At 45.8% G+C, this 24,861-nt stretch overlaps 2 protein-coding genes across 11 annotated transcripts in view; one reads left to right on the plus strand and one right to left on the minus strand.

Annotated features, from left to right (window-relative positions):
* LOC148144037 (uncharacterized) overlaps positions 1–24,861 on the plus strand; it is a 142,232-nt gene that overhangs the window by 43,336 nt on the left and 74,035 nt on the right. For 9 of the 10 annotated variants that reach the window (XM_087974560.1, XM_087974558.1, XM_087974562.1 and 6 more), the window contains one exon: positions 411–5,979. In XM_087974560.1, the coding sequence (XP_087830686.1) occupies positions 806–1,981 (1,176 nt within the window). In that variant the 5' untranslated portion in view covers positions 411–805 and the 3' untranslated portion in view covers positions 1,982–5,979. Of the gene's footprint in view, positions 1–410; positions 5,980–24,861 lie in introns of those variants that run through there. The other variant, XM_087974566.1, reaches the window with a different exon arrangement.
* Positions 6,848–20,678, minus strand: LOC148144038 (uncharacterized). Its single transcript, XM_087974556.1, has 3 exons — positions 20,595–20,678; positions 16,074–16,169; positions 6,848–10,085 (listed from the first exon to the last, which is right to left on the minus strand). Exon 3 carries the CDS (start codon positions 9,761–9,763, stop codon positions 8,570–8,572), a length of 1,194 nt encoding a protein of 397 aa, XP_087830682.1. The 5' UTR covers positions 9,764–10,085; positions 16,074–16,169; positions 20,595–20,678; the 3' UTR covers positions 6,848–8,569.

Consider the following 24,861-nt stretch of genomic DNA (forward strand, 5'->3'; position numbering starts at 1 on the left):
CCCCCACCCACCACAGGGACGATAACCACTTCATGTCTGGTTCTTTATCAAGAAGCTGTATTGCAGGTTCAACCTGAATTTACACTTGTTTTGCTTCCCAAAATCAGACTTGCTCACTCTCAGCAATATCCCAATATCCTGAAAGATATTAATTTTCACGTGGTGTTATCCAAAATTCGAAGGTGTCAGTCCTGACGTTTTTGCTTTTTCTGTCCCTGTCAGATCCTGAATCAGCACCTTCAGGAGAATTAATTTGAGGGAGTGAGAATAGAGGAAGAGAGAGAGTGTGGGATGCTTTCAATTTTGTGGAACAGCAAAAGAAAAAAATGTTCTGCAGAAAGTGGAGTAGCTTGTTCTGAATTTCTACCCTGGACTGACCGTGATGACTTTTGGAATCTCTTTTTTTCTAGAGTATTTGAAGATCTGAAGACTGAAGTTTAAAAATCAACAGATGAAGGGCCTATGCCTGAACCGTTGATTCTCCTGCTGTTTGGATGCTGCCTGACCTGCTGTGCTGTTCCAGCACGGCACTTTTCAACTCCTCTCCAGCGTCTACAGTCCCCACTTTCACATCGATGTCTGACAGTCACTCAATCCATCGGGACCTCAATGATTTTGAACTATGATTCTGTGAGAAGGAGCAAAACATTTTGGTTCCTGTTTCAGACCATTTTCAGCATTAGTGGGACTGAATGAGAGTCTCTACTGTTACAGCGCACTGTGTGTAAAGCCTGAAACAGTTATACGGCCAGGAAAGAGGAATTTACTGTGGGCAGGGGCCATACACAGGGCTGTAGCTGCGGCCATGGTGAAACCAGAGGAATCCCACACCGTGGAGAAACCATGGAAGTGTTGCGACTGCGGGAGAGGCTTCCATGCCCCATCTGTCCTGGAGATTCATCGGCGAAGTCACACCGGGGAAAGGCCATTCTCCTGCCCCGAGTGCGGGAAAGGCTTTACCTGCTCCTCCCGCCTGCTGGACCACCGCCGAGTCCACACTGGGGAGAAGCCATTCTCCTGCCCTGAGTGTGGGAAGGGCTTCACCTACTCTTCCCACCTGCTGGCCCACCAGCGCGTCCACGCTGGGGAGAGGCCCTTCCCTTGCTCTGAGTGTGGGAAGGCCTTCAGCAAATCCTCGGACCTGCTGAAGCACCAACAGGTCCACAGAGGGGAGAGGCCATTCAGCTGCCCTGAGTGCGGGAAGGCCTTCAGTGATAACTCTATCCTGCTGAGGCACCAGTGGGTCCACACCGGGAAAAGACCGTTCTCGTGCCCGCAGTGCTGGAAGGGCTTCACCCGCTCTTCTGCTCTGCTGACCCATCTGCGGGTCCACACGGGTGAGAAGCCCTTCAGCTGCCCCGAGTGTGGGATGGCCTTCAGCAGGTCTTCCCACCTGCTGAGGCACCAGCGGGTCCACACTGGGGAGAGGCCCTTCTCCTGCCTCCAGTGCGGAAAGTGCTTTACCCAGCCCTCCAACCTGCTGACCCACCAGCGGATCCACACCTGCGAGAGACCGTTCTCCTGCCTCGAGTGCGGGAAGGGTTTTGCTGTTTCCTCTAACCTCGTGGCCCACCGGCGGGTCCACACAGGGGAGAGGCCGTTCAGTTGTCCCGAGTGCGGGAAGGCCTTCAGCAGTTCCTCTGCCCTGCTTCGGCACCAGCGCGTCCACACCGGAGAGAAGCCGTTCTCCTGCCCCGAGTGCGGGAAGGGCTTTACCCGCTCCTCCACACTGCTGACCCACCGGCGGGTCCACACGGGGGAGAGGCCATTCAGCTGCCCCGAGTGCAGGAAGGCCTTCAGTGATTCCTCTGCCCTGCTGAAGCACCAGCGAGTCCACACCGGGGAAAGGCCCTTCAGCTGCCCTGAGTGCGGGAAGAGGTTTACATTTTCCCGCAACTTGCGGAAGCACCAGCGGGGGCACCAGCACTCACAACAATCAGATTCCACCGCTGACATTGCCATGAGTCCCCCCCAGGACTGATTCTCCTGACAGTGGGTGCAGTGGGAGAGTTGGTGCACTGTATTTGTTTTCCATTGGACTGCAACCTCACGGCTCAGGGGTGGCATTGTGACTCAGTGATTAGCACTGCCTCATGGCACTAGGAACCAAGGATCAATTCCACCCTTGGGGCGACTGTCGGTGTGGAGTTTGTGGAGGGTAGGAGAATGGATGAGATAAGAAACCGCTGCCTTTCTTGAGACAAGTCTCCCGGAGAGAAGTTGCTGACTGACTGTCTGATCTGTTGATCCTCACAGTGCCCCATTGCCCTCAGTTAACAGGAGGAGGTCCACACAGATGTACCGAAGCCCCTCTTTGGACAGTGGAAGGAAACCTGTGCAGACAGGGAAAACGTGCAAACTCCACACAGACAGTTACCTGAGGCTGGAATTGAACCTGGGTCCCTTATGCTGTGAGGTAGCAATGCTAAGCAGTGTGCCACCCTGTGGTGTAAAATTATGTCCCAATACATGTGTGAATCATAATGTAACACATGTATTGGGCCAAGCAGTGGAATGTGGTGAAACGGTTAAAAATTATGTCCCAATACATGTGTGAATCTAACCGGAATGGAGGTGTTGCTTAGTCCCGTGTGAATCTTATTACACACCTCCCCGTGTGAATCTTCTTATCTGTATGTAACCAGAATGTAATGTGTTTTTTAGCCTTGCTCTGCTGTTCACATGAATGTTTATATCTGGAAAAGAGTATATCAGCTGGAAAAGTCTCCAGTTCGGTGAGTCTGCTCCGGGGTTACGTTTAACCGCCGAGCGTGGGTTGTTGGCAACTGCTCTACGAGAACTGACGGCTCCCAGTTCCGGTAACATGTAGAGTGAGTATAAGCCAGACCCGTTGTAAGTATGAGACCTGGTTGTGGCGACGCTGCAGGGAATAAAATGCTCATATTCTAGCAGACTCGCCTCTTGGTCGTTTGTTCTGTGTCAGACTACTCTCCTACGAACCTGACCTTGAGAATTTTTTAAAACACACCCCAATATGTTATAAAACTGGAATAAACCTACTAAGTTGGAAATGTGTCCATACCAAGAACTTACTGTAAATGTTTGGAAGCAAAAGTCCATCGGAATTGTCTTTGGGATGGATCCAAAACTTACTTTGTTAATGATTGAAATTACTTTGACCTCTGGAACTGTCTGCCAGAGAGTGTGTTGGAGTCAGATTCAATTATGGATCATTAAACTGAAAAGGAAAGCAATTGCAGTGTTCAGTGAAGAATAGTACAAGGTACTGTAGTGGGTGGCACAGTGGTTAGCACTGCTGCCTCACAGCGCTAGAGACCCGGGTTCAATTCCCGCCTCAGGCGACTGACTGTGTGGAGTTTGCACGTTCTCCCCATGTTGGTTTCCTCCGGGTGCTCCGGTTTCCTCCCACAGTCCAAAGATGTGCAGGTCAGGTGAATTGGCCATGCTAAATTGCCCGTAGTGTTAGGTAAGGGGTAAATGTAGGGGTATCGGTGGGTTGCGCTTCGGCAGGGCGGTGTGGACTTGTTGGGCCGAAGGGCCTGTTTCCACACTGTAATGTCATCTAATCTAATCTGAGTTTCCTGATTGGGGCTGTTCACTTGCTCCTGTTACCATTTCAGGTTGCTAACTTTTCGTTAGCATCCTGCACATGTTGGGATTTTTTCTCCTTTCTATATCTCCTTGACTCAGTGACAAATCTAGTTTATGAATTGTTCCTATGATATCTCATGAGAGGGTTTATGATATTCACAGTGTGTCCAAGTGACGAAAAACAAACTGTTCATCTTAAATATTTGATTTTAAACAATGGAAATAAAATTAATGTTTGGAAAACACACAACTTGCTGTGTAGTAAGATAATCAGAAATAGGAATGGGAGTAAGTAATTGACCGTTGAGATGCTCTGTCTTTCATTTATCTAAATTCTCTTTCCTGCACTTGTTTTTTCATGACTTCATCTGCTGAAGTGACTACACTCCAAAAGCTTGTGATTTCAACATAAGAACTAGGAGCAAGAGGCGGCCTTCCGGCCCTTCGAGTCTGCTCCACCACTCAACAAGATCATGACTAATCTTTTCGTGGACTATGCTGCACTTACCTGCGTTTTCACCATATCCTTAATTCTTTTATTTTTCAAAAACTTATCTACTGCTTCTAGTGATTGCTGAAGTAATGTCAAATACTTCCCTGGGCAAGGAATTCCATAGATTAACAACCCTCTGGGTGAAGAAGTTTCTTCTCAGTTCAGTTTTAAACCTGCTTCCTCTAATCTTGAGGCCATGTGCTCTTATCTTAGTCTCACCTACCAATGCAACATCCTATTTCTATTTCTTTCATAATTTAATATATTTCTGTAAGATCCCCTCCAAACAAACTTGCTGGACTCTAACCTGGTGTCATGTGACTTATGACTAAAAAATTTGTTATTACGCATCCTCATAGCAGTGGGATTTCAGGGCTCGAAGATAGGGACACTACCACTGCGCCTTAAAAAAAACCTCTGCAGCAAATAGGCTCTCTTCTAGTGAATGAATGGGGAGAGGTTTTTTCTCAACATGGGATACAAATATTATACCCTCAGAGCCCTTTACACTAAATTGAGCCCTCTTCAGTTGATTGAATGGATGTGGAGGTGCCACAGTTGAATTGGTTGATAACGTTAAAAATCACATCTTCTCCCTGAATATGTGACACTACCGCTAATAGCCCCAGAGCCCGTTGCAGTAAATTGGGTCATCTGCTGTTGAATGAATGAACGGGAATGAAAAGGGCGGATACACTGACGTGATTGTGAAATTCCCCACCAATCCCAAAGCTTGTGGTCGGTACCGACTAATCGGAGAGAGATATTCCAGAGGGTGGGACCAACACGACACGGAATGCCAGCTGCCATTGGTCAGGTGGTGTAAGGTGCGCTTTGATTGGAGGGGACGTGGATGATGCGTGTCACAGAAGGAGGAGACGGAAAGAAGAAGAAAAACAAAGATGGCGGCACGAGGCTGCGGTTTTCTCATCGACTCAGCGGGCGGTTTCTGACGGAGGGAGGGGGGCAGACAGGCATCGTTTACCTCAGAAAATACCTTTAAAATACATTTCAAATTAAAGTCGGACCTTTTCAAACAAAAGTTGTGAAGAAAAGGAGACAGTCCCCGGTGGGGTTTATTGTTTATTTGTGTATAATTCCCGGGGCCCGGGAAGGGGGAGGTGACGGTTACCGGGTGAACGAGAAAACAAATTTAAAATGTCGGCGGTGGAGGAGAGAGAGCCGGCGGCCGGAGCCCAGGAGCTCAACAACCCCCCGGAGCTGGAGGAAGGTCCGAGCTCCAAGAAGCGGGGGGCCCGGCTGGAGGCTGGATTTGCTCAAGGCTTGTATCTATTAACTTATTTAAATGGTACCTACTGTATGGGGCTATGGTTTACATTAAAACCGGAGGGTCATGTCAGAGTGTTTGTTTATATTGAGCAGTTGTAGTTGGTAAAATACACTCCCTGGAGGAGCACCTTCTATGTTGCTGCATTTCTTACCTTCTGCCCTTCCCCCATTTGTTATCTCCCATTTGATTTTACATTTTATTTGGTCAAATTTAATTTCATATTAATCGGACTTGGTATTCACTGTGTTATTAATTTGTTTGTTGGATTATTGTAAGACAAAATTAATGGTGTTATTTCATTTCTGATGTCAGAGTTTGACATTGAATGTGCAGATGTGAATATCAGTAAGATGTGAAAATAAATCAAGAACTTGTGCTTTTTAACAAAAACAGCTGTTCACTGATATTAATGGCATTGTCTCATTTGAGGGTGATGATTCAAGTCTGATCAACAAACTGTTTCATAGTCACCCAATTTAATTTAAATTTTTTTAGAAAATAACTCTGGGAGATTAAGATTTATACAACTTATAAATAAATAAATCTTATAAATATGTCCAGTTCTCTACCTCGTCTCCTCTACATTGGGGAGAATGGAGGCCAACTTGCAGAACATTTTAGAGACCAGCTCTGGGATACTGAAATTAAATGACTCCATTGCCCTGTGGCCGATCATTTTAACTCTCCCTCCTCCACCGCCAAACTCTAACCACCTGACGTCTGGAGAAAGAACACCTCATCTTCTGTCTCTTAAATACAGCTGCTGTTTTCTCTACTTATGGATGTTTGTAGTTTCCTTAATTAGATACTGATTCAGGGGCTTGGTGGTGATAGGGAAACTATCCTTGACTGATAACAATGTCACAGACACAAAGCATTAGACATTTTAATACTTTTATTGCAACCTTTTTCTGAATGATAAAGCTATAAAAATATGAAAATAACATTCTAACAACAATAACAGTAAACCAACTACTACACAAAACATATCAAAACTATACTCACTACAGATCAATAAATAATGTGCAATAAGACTGTAGCTCTCAATCTTCAAGAGCATCAATATTACCCCAACATTTGTTTGAAATTCTTCCTGTCAGGGCATAGAGTTCACTAAACCAAACCAACATGGCTACACAAAGGCCCTAATTAAAATGGCAGACAAATCTGCTTCCAGATAATTCAAAAAGGGCTGCCATGTCTTATAAAAATTCTGTCTTTTGGTGCACCATATTTGTGAGAAAGTCCAAAGCATGAAGGCAAATGTGCTAAGCGCCTTCTTAACCACCCTGTCTACCAGTGGTGTAACTTTCAAAGAATTATGTGCTGAAACCCCCAGGTATCTGTGTTCTACGTCAAGACCCAGGGCCCTCCCATTAATTGTACAAGTGCTGCTTTGTTTGTTTTACCAAGATGCAACCCCTTGCTTTTATCCATACCCCTCTCAGACACATACATTCACCAACCTCCCCCCCCCCCCCCCACCGCCCTCCTCCGAAACTCTCACCGGCTTATACTCCCATCACACACTCATTTTACCACATGCACATACACAAACATGCACTCTTATGCACACACTCTCACACAAACTCCAGCTTCAACCATACACACCACCCTGTGTGAAAAAAGTTGCTCCTTTGGGTCCCTTTTATATCTTTCCCCTCTCACCATAAACCTATGCCCTATAGTTCTGGACTCCCCAACCTCAGGGAGAAGACTTTGTCTATTTATCCTATCCATGCCCCTCATGATTTTATAAACCTCAATAAGGTCACCTCTCAGCCTCTGATCCTCCAAGGAAAATAGTCCCAGCCTATTCAGCCTCTCCCAATAGCTCGATCCCTCCGACACTAGCAACATCCTTGAAAGGGTTTAGAAAAGATTTAAAAGTTTCACAACATCCTTCTGATAGGAAGGAAACTAGAATTGCACGCAATATTCTAACAGTGGCCGAACCAATGCTCAATGCTCTGACCAAAAAAGGAAAGCATACCAAACATCATCTTCACTATCCTATCTACCTGCAACTCCACTTTCAAGGAGCTATGAATCTGCACTCCAAGGTCTCTTTGTTCAGCAACACTCCCTGGGACCTTACCATTAAGTGTCTAAGTCCTGCTTTTCCAAAAGGCAGCACCTTACATTTATCTCCATCTCCAAATTAAACTCCATCTGCCTACCCTCAGCCCACTGGCCCATCTGTTCAAGATCCTGTTATATTGTCTATTATGCCTCCAATTTTGGTATCATCTGCAAACCTGCTAACTAATACCTCCTATGTTCACATCCAAATCATTTATATAAATGATGAAAAGTAGTGGACCCAGCATTGATCCTTGTGGCACACCACTGGTCACAGGCCTCCAGTCTGAAAAGCAACCCTCCACCACCACCCTCTTTCTTCTACCTTGCAGAATTTGCAGAATTATATATGCAGTTACATTCAGTTTTGCTCAAAAAGCACACAGTCTGCAGGTATTGAATCCACGCAATATTTTATGAATTCCTACTTTGGAAATAGAACCAGTCTGACTCAAGATTGGGATACAGATGATCTCTGACCTCAACTTTAATGCATTGTCTGAGCCGAAATGTCACCTTAAGTTACGTCGAGAATGTGACTTAAAAGTAGTTCTGTGATTTACGTATTAATGAACCTAAACCTGCAACCCATTCTAAAAGGTGAAAGACATAACAGCAATCTAGATTTGTTCAATATACCATTTCAGTTGCATGACACTGTAATCTTTTGCTACAAATTCTGTCCTATGATCCTGCTCCACAACTACCCGATGAAGGAGTACTCCAAAAGCTAGTCCTTCCAAATAAACCTGTTGGACTATAACCAGCTGTTATGTGGTTTTTAAACTTTGTTTCTAGTGAATACAGCCCACACCTTGCACTGCTGCCAGTAAACTTTACAATGCTGATGAAATGATGCAGCAGCTGCAGAGATGAAAAATGTAACAGTTCCTAACAATATTAGCTTCTGATACACAACATTGGAAACTCAGTGCTAGAGGTTGAAAGAAATGAGCAGCATGAAAACAAAAATCTGCTGGAGCTCAGCTTTTAATGAGAGTCTGAGTCCGGTGGTATATTTAGGTAACCTTTATTGCCACCCAACCTTGTTACAGCTTCAGATCTTCCCTGCAAACCCAGGAGTCCCCAGAGCTGGGTTGATAGTCCAGTCGATAATGGCACTCACTCCTTCAATCCCCCTGCAATGGCAAATGAACTCGCTGGTGCTTCTGCAGGTAGGAGGAGCGGGTGAAACCCTTCCCACACTGAGAGCAGGTGAATGGCCTCTCCCCGGTGTGGACCCGCTGGTGAGTCAGCATGCTGGAAGAATTGATGAATCCCTTCCCGCACACAGTGCAGGTAAAGGGCCTCTCCTCTGTGTGGACCCACTCATGCTTTCGTAAGTTGCCCATATGACTGAACCCCTTCCCACACACTGAGCAGGCAAATTGCCTCTCCCTGGTGTGGACCCGTTGGTGCTTCTGCAGGTCACCCACATAACAGAAGGCCTTCCCGCACTCAGGGCAGGTGAATGGCCTCTCCCCCGCGTGGACCCGCTGGTGCCTCTGCAGGATGCCCACATGACCGAAGGCCTTCCCACACTCAGGGCAGGTGAATGGCCTCTCCCCCGTGTGGACGTGCTCGTGATTCCGCAAGTTGCCCACATGATGGAACCCCTTCCCGCACTCTGGGCAGGTGAATGGCTTTTCCCCTGTGTGGATCCGCTGGTGGGTCCGTAGGTTACTAACATAACGGAAGGCCTTCCCGCACTCGGGACAGGTGAACGGCCTCTCCCCAGTGTGGACCCGCTGGTGCCTCCGCAGGTCGCCCACATGACCGAAGGCTTTCCCACACTCAGAGCAGGTGAGTTGCCTCTCCCCCGTGTGGACCTGCTCGTGATTCTGCAGGTCGCCCACCTGACTGAACCCCTTCCCGCACTTGGGGCACCTGAAGGGTCTCTCCCCCGTGTGGACCCGCTCATGCTTCCGCAAGTTGCTTGTACGATGGAAAGCCTTCCCGCACTCGGAGCAAGTGAACGGCCTCTCCCCAGTGTGGACCCGCTGATGGATCAGCAGTGCAGATGAATGCGCGAACCTCTTCCCGCACATCAAGCACGTGAAGGGCTTCTCTCTTGTGTGGACCCGCTGGTGTGCCCGCAGGTTGGAAGAATTCGCAAACCCCTTCCCGCACACTGAGCAGGTGAACGGCTTCTCCCCGGTGTGAACACGCTGGTGTGTCTGCAGCTGAGACAACTGAATGAATCCTTTCCCGCAATGGTGGCAGATGAACGGCCTCTCCCCAATGTGAACACGTCTGTGTATTTCCAGCACAGAGGGAGAAGGGAATCCTTTCCCACAGTCCCCGCATTTCCATGGTTTCCCCATGAGGAGAGCTTTCCTTGTGTTGCTCTGGGTTTGAAATTATAAATACAAAGGGTATATAGTCTGTCCCCAACGTGAGGGGTGAGATTTTGATATTCCAAGCTGAGTAAATGGTGTGAAGTACTTTTCAGTCAACGCACTGGATCTCCCTCACTCGGGTGTCTCAGTATTCTTCCTGCCACACCAGTGTCCAAAACCTCTCAACCAGACAAAAGCAAACATTTCTTCTCAATTTGAATGACTGCTGATATCCAAGTCCCAATGAATCAAGGAGCTCTGCCAGAAGTCGACGTATCAATTGCTTCAAATTTCTTTCCACGTTTTTCTGCAAAAATAAATTCACAAAGTTTGTGAGAAGATTTATAGCTCGGGTGTTCGTTGTTGTGGTTCTGTTCGCCGAGCTGGGAATTTGTGTTGCAGACGTTTCATCCCCTGTCTAGGTGACATCCTGAGTGCTTGGGAGCCTCCTGTGAAGTGCTTCTGTTTTGTTTCCTCCGGCATTTATAGTGGTCTGTCCCTGCCGCTTCCGGTTGTCAGTTCCAGCTGTCCGCTGCAGTGGCCGGTATATTGGGTCCAGGTCGATGTGTTTATTGATTGAATCTGTGGATGAGTGCCATGCCTCTGGGAATTCCCTGGCTGTTCTCTGTTTGGCTTGTCCTATAATAGTAGTGTTGTCCCAGTCAAACTCATGTCGCCCCGATTTCATCTGCCTTCCCTGTTGGGCCTCTTGCATTGAAGTAAATGCAGTTTAATTTATCAGTGCTCCCTTGTTCTCTGCTTTTTTCCTTCCTGTCCTGACTATTTGACTCACTCCCTTTCCCAACTGGACGAATCTCAGGTTAATCTCTTTCCTCACTATTTCCCTGGGGCCCATCCCCCACTTACTCATTCAACCCAAAGGACCAGCCACGTTACTATACATCAAGAACATTTCTGAACTGACAGCCAAACTACTACGACCACTAGGACTCATAACAGCACACAAACCACAGCCACTCTCAGACAACAACTCACCAGGACAAAGGACCCGATACCCAATATGAGCAAAACCAACGTGGTGTACAAAATCTCATGCAAGGACTGCACAAAACACTACATAGGACAAACAGGAAGACAGCTTACGATCCGTATCCATGAACACCAACTAGCCATGAAACGACACGACCAGCTATCCTTAGTAGCCACACACAGATGACAAGCAACATGAGTTTGACTGGGACAACACTACTATTATAGGAAATGCCAAACAGAGAACAGCCAGGGAATGCCTAGAGGCAATGCGCTCATCCACAGATTTTATCAATAAACACATCGACCTGGACCCAATATACCGGCCACTGGAGCGGACAGCTGGAACTGACAAACCGGAAGCGGCAGAGACAAGCCACTATAAATGCCGGAGGAAACAACACAGAAGCGCTTCACAGGAGGCTCCCAAGCACTCAGGATGTCACCTAGACAGGGGACGAAATGTCTGCAGCACAAATTCCCAGCTTGGCAAACAGAACCACAACATAAATTCACAAAATAAGTGATCACTGCCAGTACAGTTAAATGAATGTAACATAGGTGGCAATTCCTGTAGTTTGCCAGATGTCTGCTGATCACATTATCCAGGTCACAGAAACCTGAAAACCCTCATGCAGCCAGATAGCCTTAAGTGTGTATGGAGGAAAACTTCATTTAGGTGACAATGACCTGGAACAAGCTAAATCAAGGACAGGATAATGAAATGTCAAGGATGCTTGCAGAAAGAAAGCCAGTAAAGTTGCTGAATGAGTAAGTGGGGGATGGGCCCCAGAGAAATAGTGAGGAAAGAGATTAACCTGAGATTCGTCCAGTTGGGAAAGGGAGTGAGTCAAATAGTCAGGGCAGGAAGGAAAAAAGCAGAGAACAAGGTAGCACTGATAAATTAAACTGCATTTACTTCAATGCAAGAGGCCCAACAGGGAAGGCAGATGAAATCGGGGCATGGTTAGGAACATGGGTCTGGGATATCATAGCAATTACAGAACGTGGCTCAGGGACGGACAGGGCTGCCAGCTCAATGTTCCAGGATACAAGTGCTATAAGAAGCATGGTGTGGGCGCAAGAGAGGAGGGGGAGTGGAGTTTCTGATAAGGGATAGTATTACTGCTGTATTTAGAGAGGATATTCCTGGGAATACATCCAGGGAAGATATTTGGGTGGAACTGAGCAATAAGAAAGGGATGATCACCTTACTGGGATTGTAATATAGATCCTCTAATAGTCAGTGGGAAATTGAGAAACAAATTTGTAATGAGGAGATTTCAGTTAGCTGTAAGAGTAAAAGGATGGTCATGGTAGGGGATTTTAACTTTCCAAACATCGATTGGGACTGCCTCTGTTCAGGGTTTAGATCAAGAGGAATTTGTTAAGTGTGTACAAGAAACTTTTCTGAGTCAGTATGTCAATGATCCTACCAGAAAAGGTGCAAAACCTGACCTACTTTTGAGAAATAAGGCAGGGCAGGTGACTGAGGTGTCAGTGCAGGAGCACTTTGGGGCCAGTGACCATAATTGTAGTAGATTTAAAATAACGATGGAAAAAGGACAGACCAGATCTAAAAGTCAAAGTTCTAAATTGGAGGGAGGCTAATTTTGATGGTATTAGGCAAGAACTTTGAAAAGCTGATTGGGGGCAAATGTTCGCAGGTAAAGGGACGGCTGGAAAATGGGAAGCTTTCAAAAATGAGATAACGAAAGTATAGAGACAGTATATTCCTGTTAGGGTGAAAGAAAAGGCTGGTAGGTGTAGGAAATGCAAATGACTAGAGAAATTGGGGCTTGGCTAACAAAAAGACAGAAGCATATGACAAGTATGGATAGGAAAAATCGAATGCATCCTTAGAAGAATATACTTTAGAAGAAAATTAGGAGGGCGAAAAGGGGACATGAAATAGCTTTGGCAAATATGTTAAAGGAGACTTAGAAGGGGTTTTTATAAATACATTTAAGGACAAAAGGGTAACTAGGGAGAGAATAGGGCCTCTTAAAGATCAGCAAGGCAGCCTATGTGTGGAGTGGAGAAGATGGGGAAGATCCTAAATGAGTATTTTGCATCATTGTTTACTGTAGAGAAGAACATATAGAATGTGGGGACATAGATGGTGACATCTTGCAAAATGTCCATATTACCAAAGTGGTGGTGCTGGATATCTTGAAACACATAAAAGTGGATAAATTCCCAGGATCTGATCAGGTGTACCCCAGAACTCTCTGGCAGGTAGGGAGGTGATTTTTGGGCCCCTTGCTGAGATATTTGTATCATCAATAGTCACAGGTTCCAAAAGATTGGAGGTTGGCTAATGTGGTGCCACTATTTAAGAAAGCTGGTCAAAAAAAGCCAGGGAACTACAGACCAATGAGCTTGACATCGGTGATAGGCAAGTTGTTGGAGGGAATCCTGAGAGACAGGATGTACGTGTACTTGGAAAGGCAAGGTCCAATTAGCAATAGTCAGCATGGCTTTGTGAATGGGAAATCATGTCTCACAAACTTGACTGAGTTTTTTGAAGAAGTAACAAAGAGGATTGATGAAGGCAGAGTGGTGGGTTTCACCTACATGGACTTCAGTAAGACATTCAACAAAGTTCCTCATGGAAGATTAGTTAGCAAGGTAAGATCTCAAAATACAGGGAGAACTAATCAACCGGATACAGAAGTGGCTTGAAGGTAGAGGAAAGAGGGTGGTAGTGGACGATTGCTTTTCAGACTGGAGGCCTGTGGCCAGTGATGTGCCACAAGGATCAGTGCTGAGTCCACTACTTTTCATCATTTATATAAATGATTTGGATGTGAACATAGTGGGTATAGTTAGTAAGTTTGCAGATGATGCCAAAATTGGAGGTATAGTGGACAGCGAAGGAAGTTACCTCTGATTAAAACAGGATCTTGATCAGATGGGCCAGTGGGCTCAGGAGTGGCAGATGGAGTTTAATGCAGATAAATGTAAGGTGCTGCATTTTGGAAATGCAAATCAGATCAGGACTTATTCAACCTCAGTGTCATAGAGATGTACAGTATGGAAACAGACCCTTCGGTCCAACTCGTCTAGGCCGACCAGATATCCAAAATTAATTTAGCCACATTTACCAGCACTTGGCCCATGTCCCTCAAAACCCTTCCTATTCAAACACCCATCCAGAGGCCTTTTAAATGTTGTCATTGTGCCAGCCTCCACCACTTCCTCTGGCAGCTCATTCAATACATGCACCAACCTCTGCATGAAAAAGTTGCCCCTTAAGTAATTTTAAATCTTTGCCCTCTCATCCTCAATCTCTGGATTCCCCTACCCCAGGGAAAAGACCTCATGATTTTATGAACTTCTATAAGGTCACCCCTCAGCCTCCAACGATCCAGGGAAAACAGCCCCAATCTATTCAGCCTCTCCCTGAAGCTGAAAACCTCCAACCCTGGAACGTCCTTGTAAATCTTCTGAACCTTTCAATCCTTGCCATTCAAATACTAATTTTTCACAGAGGGTGGTTCATGTGTGGAATGAACTTCCTGAAAAAGTGGTGGATGTGGGTAAAGTTAAAAGACATTTGTTTAAGTACATAAATAGGCAAGGTTCGGAGGGATACAGGCCAGGAGCAGGCAGGAGAGACGAGTTTAATTTGGAATTATAGTTGGCATGGATTGGTTGGACCGAAGGTCTGCTTCCATGCTGCATGACTCTATGGCAGGTTCATAGTTCTTGAAAGTGGAGTCACAGGTAGACAGGATAGTGAAGGTGGTGTTTGGTACACTTCACAGGATATTGGTTAGGCCACTTTTGTAATATTGCATGCAATTCTGGTACCAGTGATCCCATCCTGACACACCATACACCAGAGATAATGACTAAAATTGACTGGGACACAGAATAAAATCATAGCCTCTTTCTGAACTGCAGAGATTTTATTTGGTCCATAGAATACATTGGGTATCGGAGTTGGGAGGTCATGATGCAGCCATACGGGCGGTACGGTGGCACAGTGGTCAGCACTGCTGCCTCACAGCGCCAGAGACCCGGGTTCAATTCCCGACTCAGGTGACTGACTGTGTGGAGTTTGCACATTCTCCCCGTGTCTGCGTGGGTTTCCTCCGGGTGCTCCGGTTTCCTCCCACAGTCACAAAGATGTGCGGGTCAGGTGAATTGGCCATGCTAAATTGCCCGTAGTGTTAGGTTAAAGGGGTAAATGTAGGGGTTATGGGTGGGTTGCGCTTCGGCGGGTTGGTGTGGACTTGTTGGGCCGAAGGGCCTGTTTCCACACTGTAATGTAATCTATACAGGACATTGGTTAGGCTACTTTTGGAATATTGCATTAGATTCTGGTCTCCCTGCTACAGGGTAGGAAGGATGTTGTGAAACTTGAGAGGGTGCAGAAAAGATTGACAAGGATGTCACCAGGATTGGAGGATTGTGGTATAAGGAGAGGCTGAATAATATGGGGCTGCTTTCCCTGGAGAGTCAAAGGCAAGAGGGGTAACCTTGTCAAGGTTTATAAAATCATGAGGGGCATAAACAGGGTAAATAGGCAAGCACTTCTCCCAGGGTGGGGGTGTCCAAAACTAGAGGGTTTAGGGTGGGAGGGGAAAGATTTAAAAGGGACCTAAGGATCAACGTTTTCACAAAGAGGATGGTGCATTTATGGACTGAGCTGCCAGAGGAAGGGGCCAGTACAATTACATTTAAAAGGCATCTGGATGGGTATGTAAATAGGAAGGGTTTAGAGGGATATGGACCAAATGTTGGCAAATGGAACTAGATTTACATAGGATACCTTATCAGCATGGATGTGTTGGATCAAAAAGTCTATTTCCGTGCTGTATATTTCTATGTCTATTTGATAACAGATGCTTTATTTCCGTTGATGCAAATATTGTTATAAATCATAGCTGGATACTAATAGTTAGATGTAAGGGAGAGAGAATTCCTCAATTAGGGCACAATAAAAATCCTGGGAGACCTAATTCTGGTTTACGTCCTAACAAACAAACATTAAACAAGAACCTATTTAATTCCTAATTTTGTTCCATTTTTCTTGGTTTATTCTCTGCGATGATAACACTGTTCAGTTGACAGGCTGGGAGATTGTGGGTCAGGCCTTGAGTGACTGAATGTTTTATTGTTCCGGAAGGTGTAAAAAGTGGGGTCAAAGTTTCAGCAGAAATCCAGCAGAGCTGAGAACAGACAATATCTTACTCTGTGAGAACAGGGAGATAAGAGGACAGGGAAATCAGGACCTAAAATCCGAGCTTACACCAGACTACCATGTTATCAGTGCTTTGACTGGCAGCGCCTTTACCTTTAACTGGCTTCCCATTCAACTTGAATTCCATGTACCCCCTCGATATTCAGGATCCACTCCTTGTCATCCTGAAGCCATGACTCTGTAAGGAGTCTCAGATCATAATTATTCTCTTCAATGTGTGCAGTCAATTCATTCACTTTTGTTACAATGCAGCACACATTCAGACACGCCATTTTTAGTTTCAGTTTTTGTGATCTTCTGAATCCAGCTTTGATAGCTGGTACATTTACTCTCCTTGTCCCTTTCTATCATTCTCTGATGCTCATTTTCCACATCACAAGATTGCTCACCTGCCTTGATTTGGATTGGCCATGCTAAATTGCCCAGTGTCCAGGGATGTGCAGGTTAGGTGGGTTAGCCATGGGAAATACAGGGTTACAGGTTCATAGCAATAGAAGCAGGAGTAGGCCATTTGGCCCATTCACCCTGCTCTGCCATTCATTAAGATCATGGCTGATCGATCCATTGCATTATCCCAACTACCCTTAATTTCCCTACCATGCAATAACCCATCCAACTGTGTCTTGAATATACTCAATGAAGCTGCCTCTACTGCTTCCTTGAACAGACAATTCCAGAGAGTCACTACTCTCCCGGAAGAGCAGTTCCTCCTCATCTGTCCTAAAACGACTCCCCCTAATCTTGAGGCCATGTCATCTATTGCTAATCTCACCCACCAGCAGAAACAACTGGATTGGTGATGGGGGAGGGGGGTAGCTGCATGAGTGGTTTACTCTTCAGAGGGACTGCCGTGGACTTGATGAGCTGAATGGCCTGCTTCCACACTGTTGGGCTTCTATGATTTACCGCAGTTGTCTGCCCTGGATCACAGCACCCAAAACCTCCCACCTTCTGCCAATCCAAAGACAAGTCCCACGAGAGTGTGTGTGTTATCTAAATGCAGAATTGTTTCTCATAAATTCAGCCCACGCCTCTCACTGCTGCCAATAAACTTTACAATGCTGATGAAACAATGCTATACCTGCAGTACTGAAAATCGTGAGGCTAACGATACAGTTACTGATTCACTGCTCCTTCTGGTGAACAGCATTGGAAATAGTGTTGGAGGCTGACACAAATGAGCAGTTTAAAAGGATCGATCAGCCATAATCTTAATGAATGGCAGAGCAGGGTGGATGGGCCAAATGGCCTATTCTTGCTCTTATTAATACGAACCTATAACCCTGCATTTCCCATTGGTTCCTTGTTCAGCACACTTTACTTACTGCCAGTAAACCTTAAAGCACTTCAACCCCACAGTGCAATGAATTCCCACTTTCCACCAAAATCCAGGATGTACTCACTCACTCAGTTGCTGTCTCACAAATGAAAGATTTCACTATAACTTCTGCTCCCAGTAAGGGCAAAACATCTTTGAAAGCTGCTCTGAAAGCCCAGTCTTCACAACGACACTTCTGCTTTCACCAATGATTATCAGAGTCATACAGCATGGAAACAATCCCTTTGGTCCAACTCGTCTGCGCTGGCCAGGTATTTTAAATTAAACTAGTCCCATTTGCCAGCATTTGGCCCATACCCCTCTAAACCCTTCCTATTGATATACTCATCCAGATGCCTTTTAAATGTTGTAATTGCAGCAGGCTCCACCACTTCCTCTGGCAGCTCATTCAATAAACACACTGAAAAAGTTGCCCCTCAGGTCTGTTTTAAATCTTTCCCCTCTCAAGTGAAACCTATGGACTGCCCTACCACGAGGAAAAGATTTTTGCTATTCACCTTATCCACACTCCTTATAAACTTCTATAAGGTTACCCCTCAGGCTCCAATGCTCCAGGAAAAATATCCACGGCCTATTCAGTGTCTCCCAACAACTCAAACCCTCCAGCTCTGCCAACATCCTTGTAAATCCTTTCTAAACCCCTTCAAGTTTCACAACATTCTTCCATAGGAGGGCCACCAGAATTGCACACACTATTCCAAAAGTGGCCTAACCAATGTCCTGTGCAGCCGCAACATGACCTCCCAACTCCCGTACTCAATGCTCTGACCAATAAGGGAAAGCATACCAAATGCCTTCTTCATTATCTTGTCTCCCTACAATTTCACTTTCAAGGAATATGAACCTGCAAGGTCTCTTTGTTCAGCAACATTCCCTATTAACTGTGTAAGTCCTGCCCTGATTTGCCTTACCAAAATGCAACATCTCACATTTATCTAAATTAAACTCATTCTGCCACTCCTTGGCCCATCAGCCCATCCTATCAATTCTTTCTTTCCCCTCTCATTCCCTAAATGTTGAGTCTCCATCTCCCACACACACACCCTCCACTCCCACTTTGCTGAACCTAATCCCTGCTGTACCTCATCCTGAAGGGTCTGGTCTGTGCTGATACACAGGCCCACACACAGGGGAGATCTAATTGAAACAGACAGAATACTGAATGGCCTGGACAGAGTGCTCGTGGAGAAGATGCTTCAATTGGTAGGAGAGACTAGGACCTGAGGGCACAGCATTAGAGTAAAGGGAAAACCTTTTTAGAACAAAGATAAGGAGAAACCTTTTCAGCCAGAAAGTGATGAACATCTGGAATTCACTGCTACAGAAGGCTGTGGAGGCCGGGTCACTGAATATGTTTAAGACAGAGACAAATAAGTTCTTGAGTGTCAAGAGGGAAATCGAGGGTTACGTGAAGAAAGTGGGAGAATGAGATTGAGAAACTTATCAGCCATGATTTAATGACGGAGCAGTCCCGATGGGCTGAAAGGCCTAATTTCTGCTCCTGTGTTTAATGGTCTGTTATTGTCCTGGACTAGGAGTGAGAGAATTGGGAGCAGGCCATTTACCCCGTCAAGCCTGCACCAGCATTGAACAGATCATAAGTGAATATGAATATACCTGCATCTCTGTGAATAGGCTAGAAATGTTTCTACTGGAGAAGAGGACGTTGAGTGGTGACCTAATAGAGGATGACAAAATCATGAGTGATATCGATGAGGTGAACAGCGGAGATCCTTTCCCTTGGTGGGGATTCAAGATTAGGGAGCAACCTTTGAAGAAGAGAGGAGAAAGATTTTTAAAAAGACATGAGGGGCACCATTTTGTTTCCCCACAGAGAGTCGTTTGTGTGTGGAGTGAATGTCCAGAGAAAGAGGTGGATGCAGGTACAGTTAAAACATTTAAAAGACATTTGGATAATTACATGAATGATGAAATTTAACTTAGATAAACGTGAGGTGCTGAATTTTGGACAAACAAATCAAAGTAGGACCTATACACTTTACGGTAAGGTCCTGAGGAGTGTTGCTGAACAAAGAGACCTTGAAGTACAGGTTCATAGTTCCTTGAAGGTAGAGTTGCAAGTAGATAGGATAGTGAAGGCAGCATTTGGTATGCTTTCCTTTATTGGTTTGAGCATCGAGTAAAGGAGTTGGGAGTTGATGTTGTAGCTGTCCAGGACATTGGTGAGGCCACATTTGGAAAATTGCATGCAACTCTGGATTCCTTCCCATCAGAAGAATGTTTAAAACTTGTAAGCGTTCAGAAAAAGATTTACCAGGATGTTGCCAAGTTTGAAAGATTTACGCTCTTGGGTGAGGCTACATAGGTTGGGGCTGTTTTCCCTTGAGTATCGGAGGCTGAGGGGTGACTTTACAGAGGGGCATGGCTGGGTAAATAGACAAAGTCTTCTCCCTGTGGTGGGGGAGTTCAGAACGAGGGGGCATAGGTTTAGGGTGAGGGGGGAAAAAGACATAAAAGGGACCTAAGAGGCAGCTTTTTCACCAAGAGAATGGTAATGTGTACAGAATGACCAGTCAGAGGAAGTGGTAGAGGCTGGTATAATTAGAGCATTTAAAAGGCATCTGATTTAGGAAGGATTTAGAGGGATATGGGCCAAGTGCTGGCAAATAGGACTAGATTGGAATAACTGGTCGGCATGGACAAGTTGGACCGAAGGGTCTGTTTCCATGCTGTACATCTCTATGACTCCAACAGGAAGGGTTCAGAGGGATATGGGCTAAACACAGGGTGGGGCTAGTTTAGTTTGAGAACATAGTCAGCATGGACTACTTGAACTGAAGAGTCTGTTTCGTGCTGTATTACTCTGTAACTGTTCTGTACTGGTCTTAAAATCATTTTCTTGCCTTCCTCCATAATCATCCACTTGTTTGTTGTTCAAAAATCAGATGAACTCAGCCTTGAATATATTCAATGACGCTCTAACTGCAGGAAGACATCACCAGTTCTCAACTCAATTCCTCTTGCTAAATACCACTTGCCTTGCTCACTGCTTGCTGCACCTGTCTGACAACTGGCATTGACTGGTGTAGAAGGATGCTGAGGCCATCTGTACATCCACACATCATTCCTAATGAAAGGCTCATGCCCGAAATGTCAATTCTCCTGTATTTGCCATGTGTTTTTCAACTGACCTGGACTAACCTTCCCGAGTCTGTCCCCTCCCTGGGTTCACTCCGTTTCCCTTCAGTTTCTGTAAGTCAACAGCTGAACCCCGGAATTGAAAAGGGGGTGAAAAAAGAGATTGCTGTACTCACAGATTTTGGAGTGAGGAAGAAAGTTGTCGTCTAGGCTGAAGCTCAATCTTAGTTCAGAGAGAGAGAGAGAGAGAGCAACAGCAACATCTTGGTCCAACTTCCGCATCCAGACAATGGGTTTGCTGTGATTGGCAGGAGGACCAGTCGCCATCCGGTCCTCCTGAGCGTCCCATTGGTCCATCAAAACAAGGTCGTGGGACATTTCCGGTTGTTGCACGAGCATGCGTAGTGTTTTGCTGACACCGGCGAACATGCGCACTGCGTTGCTGACACAGAGTAGCATGCGCAGCATGGAGATGCTGGTATTACTGAAAGATTTTCAAAGTTAAAAATCACACAACGCCAGGGTATTCCAAAAGGTTTATTTGGAAGCACTAGTTTTCAAAGCGCTGTTTCTTCATCGGGTGGTTGCGGAGCAGAATAATTAGACACAGACTTTATCGCAAGAGGATTATAGTGTCATGGGAGTAATATTAAACAAATTTAGCTTACGTCTTTTAGAATGACCATGATAGTTTCTGTTCCTTCATATGTAAATATCAGAACTTTTTAAAAGTTACATTCTCAAGATTGCTTTTAACAATAGGTGTCTTCTCAGCTAAAGTAATGCATTGAAGGTGTGAAGTTAAAGTCTGTGTCCCACTGTTAGGTCAGATTGATTCTATTCCTAAAGTGGGAGTTACAGAATCTTACGTGGATTAATGCAGGTTTTGAACAAAATATAATGTAATTCTGCACGTACATATTCACCCCACAAACTTGTGCATGTGCGCGCAAGGGAAACCGAATGGGTATGGGGGGGGGGGGTGGCGGGGTGAGGTGTGAGTGTGTCTGTGTGAGAGTGTAATGAGTTATAAGTCTGTGAGAGGCTGTGTGTGTGTGTGAGCATATAAGAGAGCGCTTGTGTATGAGAGAGGGTCTGCGTGAGTGTGTTGGTCTGGAGGAGCGTGTGTGTGTGCGTATGAGAGAGTGTATAATGTAATGGGGTCAGCTGCAGTGTGACATGAATCCAAGGTCCCAGTTGAGGCCATCCCCATGGGTACCGAACTTGGCTATCAGCCTCTGCTTGGCCAATTTGCATTTTTGAGGAGAAAGTGAGGTCTGCAGATGCTGGAGATCAGAGCTGAAAATGTGTTGCTGGAAAAGCGCAGCAGGTCAGGCAGCATCCAGGGAACAGGAGAATCGACGTTTCGGGCATAAGCCCTTCTTCAGAAACTTATGCCCGAAACGTCGATTCTCCTGTTCCCTGGATGCTGCCTGACCTGCTGCGCTTTTCCAGCAACACATTTTCAGCAATTTGCATTTTTGCCTGTCCTGAAGTCCGCCTTGGAGGATGGTCACCCGAAGGTCCGAGGCTGAATGTCTCGGACCGCTGAAGTGTTCCTTGACTGGGAGGGAACACTCCTGCCTGGTGATTGTTGTGCAGTGTCCATTTATCCATTGCCGTAGCCTCTGCTCAGTCTCGCCAATATACCATGCCTCAGCGCATCAGTGCCTGCAGTGTATGAGATAAACAATATTGTCGGGGTCACATGAGTACCTGGTGCACTCATGGTGGGTGGTGAACCCATGTGTAATTGTGTTGACACTCTGACATGTTTTGCAGCCTCTGCCATGACAAGGTTGTATCATGTTGCCTTAAGGCCAGGCAGTTTGCTGCAAACAATGTTCTGTTTAAAGTTTGGTGGTTTGAAGGTCAGAAGTGGAGGCGTGGGGAAGGTCTTGGTGAAGTGCTCATCCTGATCGATAATGTGTTGCAGGCTGTGAAGAACGTGTCATCGTTTTTCAGCTCCCGTGAAGTACTGGACAACAAAGGGTACCATTTTGGTTGCAGCTCATGTTTGTCTCCTAAGGAAGTCATTACGGTTTCTCGCTGCGACACATTGGAACTGGCAATTGATGAGTTGAGCGTTGTATCCCGTTCCTTTGAAGGTATGCTTGTGTACTTCCAAGTGTCTGTCACGTTCCTCATCTGAACCGATCCTATGTATGCGAAGGCCTTGTCCATAGGGGATGGCTGTTTTAATATTGTCAAGTTATCCATGGGTTTACAGTACAGAGAAGTGCTGAGATGCCTATTCTTAATGGAGATGCATGTGTCCAAGAATGAGACAGATACTAAAGAGTAGTCCATGGTGAGTGTGATGGTGGGACAAAACTTGTTGATATCACTGTGTGGTTGTTTCAGTGACTCCTCGCCTTGGGTCCAGAGGAAGAAATGTTGTCAATATATCTGGTGTATTGTGTTGGCTGGAGGTCCTGTGCAGAAAAGAAGTCTTGTTCGAACCTATGCATGAAAATATTGGCATACTGGGTTGAAAATTTGGTCCTCATGGCAGTTCTATGTGTCTGGATGAAGAACTGGTTGTCAAAGGTGAATATGGTGTGGTCGAGGATGAAGCAGATGAGTTGTAGGACAGAGCTCAGAAATTGGCAGTTGCTGGTATTCATTACTGAGGCTGTTATTGTGATGCCATCATCGTGGGGAATGCTGGTGTAGAGTGCTGAAGCGTTCATTGTGACAAACAATGTTCCTGATTCGACTGGTCTGTTGGTGCTGAGTTTCTGGAAGAAATCTGTAGTGTCGCGACAGAAGCGTGGGGTCCCTTGTACAATGGGTTTCGAGATGCCTTCAACATAGCCAGAGAGATTCTCTCACACAGTCCCGTGGCCTGATACAATGGGACGAAGGCAGTAGAAGTTGCCTTCATGAGAATACATGGGAAGAGGGTGCTTGAGAACTCTGAAGGTTTGAATTGAAAGTCTTGATCAATGTTGTTAATTCATGGGTGTGCTCTTTGGTCGGATTGGCTGGCTGTTGCCTGTCGTGTTCCTGGTCAGTTGTCTGTACACTTCCTTGCAGTAGTCCAATCTATTCTGAATTGCTCAAAAACTGCATAAATCCATGTAAGATTCTGTAGTTCCCACTTTAGAAATACAATCAGTCTGACCTAACTTTGGAACACAGACAGACTTTGACTTCACGCCGTCGATGCATTATCTGAGCTGAGGTGACCCCTATTGTTATAACCTGGTGCTGTGTAATTTTTAACTTTGTTTCCAATGAACACAGCCCACACCTCCAGCTGCTGTCAGTAAACTTTACAATGCCGATGAAACAATGAACTTGCAGTCCTGAAAAATTTAAAATTTCTAATAAGATGAGCTACACATTGACTGCTCCTTCTAATATATGACATTGGAAACCTCACGCTGGAGGCTGAAAGAAATGAGCAGCTTTAAAATAAAAACCTGTTGGGTCTCATTGCCTTCAATTTCTGAGTCCAAAAGGTAGGTTCAGGTAACTTTTATTGCGATTCAACTTTGTTACAACTTGAGATCTCCCCAGCACAAAGGTGGACAAAAAGTAGCTTTTTTTTTAAACAGCTCAGACTCCCCTGTATCCCACTTCCTTTACTATTGATCAGCTGAGTTTCCCTTTGTAATTGGATCCTTGGGACAGCCTTAACCCGTAGGAAGTATTATCTCACTCAGCAATTTCAACCTATACCCTGTCTCCAAGTAAGATTCTCCCGCTTATTTGCCAGGCTGGGGGGCAGTCAAGAGTCGACCACACTGCTGTGGGTCAGGAGTCACTTGTAGGGTAAACGATGCAACTGGAACGACTGAGTGAATCCTTTCCCAAAATGGCAGTTTCCTTCCCCGAAAATAGTTTGATCATGAGATTCTGAACTCCAGATTTCAGACTGAATTCCAATCCTGTCATCTGCTGCAGTGAGATTTGAACCCAGGGGTCCGCAGAACTGGGTTGATAGTCCAGTCGATAATAGCACTCAGCCATCACTCCTTTAATCCCCCTGTGATGGCATGTGAACTTGCTGGTGCATTCACAGGTGGGAGTAGTGGATGAAGCCCTTCCTGCACGGAGAGCAAGTGAATAGCCTCTCTCTGGTGTGGACCCACTGGTGGATCAACAGTGTAGATGACTAAGTGAATCCATTCCTGCACATGGAGCACTTGAACGGTTTCTCTTCCACGTGACCCGCTGGTGTGTCTGCAGATGACCCATCTTACTGAATCCCTGTCTGCACACGGAGCGGGTGAACGGCCTCTTCCCTCTTCCCCCGTGTGAACGTGTCTGTGGGTTTCCAGCATCGATAGGGAAGGGAACCTTTTCCCACAGTCCCCACATTTCACCATGGAGGTGGGGGTGGGAGGAGGGGGCGGAAGCTTTCCTTGTGTCACTTTGGGGTTGAAATTACAAACAGAACGGCTACACAGTCTCCCCCCACTGTGACAGGTGAGA

Source organism: Chiloscyllium plagiosum, unplaced genomic scaffold (genome assembly GCF_037043375.1).
Source record: "Chiloscyllium plagiosum isolate Xiang-an unplaced genomic scaffold, Cpla_swu_hap1 HiC_scaffold_27, whole genome shotgun sequence".
Classification (NCBI taxonomy): domain Eukaryota; kingdom Metazoa; phylum Chordata; class Chondrichthyes; order Orectolobiformes; family Hemiscylliidae; genus Chiloscyllium; species Chiloscyllium plagiosum.